The 3918-nt window shown below is 48.8% G+C and overlaps 1 protein-coding gene across 1 annotated transcript; it reads left to right on the top strand.

The window, feature by feature from the left end:
• Positions 1-229: 229 nt before the first annotated feature.
• LOC127330610 (probable transcription factor MYB58) lies at positions 230-1895 on the top strand. Its single transcript, XM_051356764.2, has 3 exons — positions 230-511; positions 983-1223; positions 1389-1895. The coding sequence occupies exons 1-3, from the start codon at positions 282-284 to the stop codon at positions 1893-1895; spliced, it is 978 nt and encodes a 325-aa protein (XP_051212724.1). The 5' UTR covers positions 230-281.
• The last annotated feature ends 2023 nt before the right edge of the window (positions 1896-3918 follow it).

Genomic DNA, 3918 nt, shown 5'->3' on the forward strand with positions numbered 1-3918 from the left:
CGACTAGACACGGAACATGCAGGCCAGGGCCGCGGAAATCGGCGTTCGTGGGGGACGCGAGGCGGTTACCCGCGAGTTCGTGCGTGCCCCTAGCGAAACGGGCTCATCCGTCCGATCGCCATCCAACGCTCCTAGTCGCGCCACGCGCCCCGCCACGTCCTCCCTGTCCCAAAACCCACGGTTAAAGAAAGAGCCCCGCGTCTCTTCCGGAACACTACTGCCGCTACTCGCAAGCACCAGCGTCGTCTGTCTTCCTCTCGATCGGCTGATCATCAAAGGCAATGGCGCGAGCACCCGGCGGCGCTGTACGCCGGAGGGGCGGCAGGAGGGACGCCGGCGAGGCGGTGCGCAAGGGGCCGTGGATGGCGGAGGAGGACGCGGTGCTGCTGGAGCACGTCCGCGTCCACGGCCCGCGCGACTGGAGCTCCATTCGATCCAAAGGCGCCCTGCAGCGCACCGGCAAGTCCTGCCGCCTCCGCTGGGTCAACAAGCTCAGGCCGAACCTCAAGACGTAAGCGCCATTCCTCTCCTTCTCTGCATGTCCTTCTTCTTCTTCCCGTGGTTCAGTTCAGGCATCGATCACTTTCGGTTAGTTTTGTGTACGCAATCGGAAGCTGATGCTGCATTTGCACTTTTGCGGTAGCATAATCGAAGTTGCCCTAGTTATCACCGTCGATTAACAACGACTGGCACTGCTTGTTTGACTGGGAGCAGCCACGGCAGTTTTATGCAAGTGCTCGCCTCTTCCAACTCGGCCATATAAAACTTTCTGCTCAGAGTTCATACTTCATACACTGAAACATTACAAATATCCTCTTAAAAAAAGTGATTGTAGAAAATTGCTTCATGTTAAGAAGTTGAAAAAGGAAAAATGGCTATATGAGACAAACAGTCATTTCGCAGTGTATTTTATCCTCTGCAGTCTGTGCTCGAAAGTCACAATCAATGGCCATGTAACCTAACTTTTTTTTCTTCTCTGAAGTGGATGCAAGTTCTCTGCCGAGGAAGAGCGGGTGGTGATCGAGCTGCAGGCGCAGTTCGGGAACAAATGGGCGAGGATCTCCACCTACCTGCCGGGCAGGACAGACAACGATGTCAAGAACTTCTGGAGCACGCGCCAGAAGCGGCTCGCCAGGCTCCTGCGCGCCCCTCTCCGCACTCGCTCCAGCAAGATCAGGAGCACCAACACCAAAGCGCCCGTGTCCTCTGTCGACTCCGCCATGGTGAGCACTTCAAACTCACTCTTTCTTAACTATTCATTAGCAATTTCGCATTCACCAGATAAATGATAGCCATCTGCAGTGCTGGTGGTTCCAGTAAGCGATATCTTTTTCTCTCTGAAACTATGAACCTTCAGTGTTCTGACGAAACAGCTGCAATGCCGTCAGGGTTCTTGCCAGGATCATGTTCCATTCGTGGGCAGCTCCTCCGGTGGCCAATGCTGCGCAGCTGCACCCCCCATGGAGTACCAGGACGCTGCGCGAATGTCGCACGATCAGATATGCTCTGGATTTCTCAGTTTGGAGCCATTGCCACTGCAGGTAGCAGCACCGGTCACTGACGGCGGAGCGAGCTCGTCCAATGCAGCTCATCAGTTTGCACCAGAGCCGCCGTTTTATCAGCATCCGTACCATCTGGTGGATTTCCCTGACATGCCGGGGAGATGCGACATCGGTTCAGCTGGGTTCCTCGGACCGAGCACCATGGATTATCACCCGTACCAGGAGCTGCTTCCGATTGTGCAGCCGGCACCGATGATGATGCCATTCTTCGGGATGGATTGTGCGCGTGGCCCCGTCAAGGCCGAGGCCCGGGACGACTTCTTCGACGACCTCCCGCCGGACATGTTCGACTCTCTTGATCAGCTGCCGCCCTCGACGAGGAACTCACTTTAAGCTTGGATGGACTAATGTCGTGGCTCTGTAATTGGACTACCTGTTCAGGCTCTAATTGCAAGTATTAACTATTGGTGAAAATCTTAACTTATCCTAGGGTGTAGTCAACTTACTGAACTTCTTTCAGTGCTTCAGATTACAACTAGTGTTCGAAGTGTCTGTCAAGTGGATGCAGTCATTGTCGTGTGTACAAAGTGTTTGTAAGATTTAGTATACTATTATTGTGTGTTTGTGATGTAGACCATGGTCTAGATGACCGGAAATGTAATTCATGTTTTCCTTTCTTTTGAGAAAACTAGACTGAAGAGGACAAAGATTCCTTATGTGTAGATCCATCATGACAAGTATATGTTCAGTTTCGTGAAAAGTGCAGCTTGTATTTAGTTTCAGCTATTTAAGATCTGTAAACTATCCAACCTCGAAAAAAAATATCAGTAAACTATCTTTTTGCAGTATGATATTCTTGCCCAAAGAATTTTGAGATCTATTGACTCTATTTATATTATGTTTGATCCACCGCCACAAACCTCCTTTTTACTAGCCAACTCACTAGTTCTAATTTCCTCGGTTTTACTCATTTCTCTTATGTGTTTTAAAACTACTTGGTTTTCGTTGCAGATTCTCAAACAAGTCTAGTTAATAGTGCTTTCCGCCAGTCCATAAATTCATGATATTCATCAGACAATTTTTTTTTTCTAAATCTAAACCGCGTGTAATTTTTTTATGTTGAAGTCAAAATCCTACGACATTCAATACCTTTGCATCACTCATTTAGGGTGGAGGGAATCTCTTGAATACCGTCGTCCGAGGTCGACCTTGTTGATATACTACGTCGATGTTCGAGGACCTCACACATGCACCTCTCCGAGGTCGACCCCGAAGAAGCTCATGTACCATAGCGGAGCTCCTAGACCTAACACACATACCTGTAAAACGGCCAAGGTGTAGTCATCCGCTGAAGCATGTCGACAAGATCCGCAGTTCTGGCCACCTCACCGGAGCCGGTCGTCGCTGCCATGCAGGAGCTCGCCGTGTTGCGGCTTCTATGTCGACCGACATGTAAGGTCCTTGTGTAGATATCACTCGGATCATAGATGAACAAGGCAGATCTCGATCGGGTTTACTGGTTGGTCCCTCCCAACCACCCTCACAACCAGTTCATAACATACCGCACTGCAGTACGATTCTAATCTATTCAGCGTCGAAGGCCGAAAAAATGCAACGGTGGCTTTGCGGTGTTCAACTTGACACTTTGTTATTTAAATAGTTCTCTGCATAGCTAAGATCCACACAGCTGCACGGTCATCCAACATCTAACGATACAAAAAGTAAAATAAATGACGCAATAAGAGTGAACATAGACACTATGTGAACGCGTACGAAGATGGTTAAATGTAGCCACGCTTCACTACATGGTTAAATATTTCATCTATCAGTTATGTAAAACTAGGTGTGCACGTACACTCTTCCTTGACCGTTAACGTGTTGGAACTTGCTGTTGGAGAGTCGATAATACGAATCGCCATTGCATAACAACCGAGAGAAATAGCAAGGAAAATTCTCCTTGCGACAACCTTGAAAAAAGATCTAAAATTGATCTCTCGAAGCAATATCTAAATGCCCGTATTTAGAAAATTGTAATTTTTCAGCACCACCATTAAAAATTTCGCCGTCAAACGAAAAGCTGAAGATCAGTTATTATAAACATTTCGGTTGAGGCGGAGGCCAAGGAAAAACAACTACCGTATCAAACCCTATCCTAATTAATGAAAACTATATTTAAAAAACTTTATGCATAGATCGAGTTTTCAATCCCTCCTGGCGCCAACGAGGCTGGCTAGATGAAGGAAAACTGATCTACGGTGAAAACGGAGATGGAGGAGACGCTAAGTGTTTGGAGGCGGCGGTGAGGTTGTTGCCTGCCAAAACTCACCGGCGAGCAGTGGTTAAGCAACACGAAGAGCCGGGAGGCTCCCACGACCGCTTAGTGGGCCCTGGCGCCTCGCGTCGTCCCGCAAAGTCC

This window comes from Lolium perenne, chromosome 2 (assembly GCF_019359855.2).
Source record: "Lolium perenne isolate Kyuss_39 chromosome 2, Kyuss_2.0, whole genome shotgun sequence".
Classification (NCBI taxonomy): domain Eukaryota; kingdom Viridiplantae; phylum Streptophyta; class Magnoliopsida; order Poales; family Poaceae; genus Lolium; species Lolium perenne.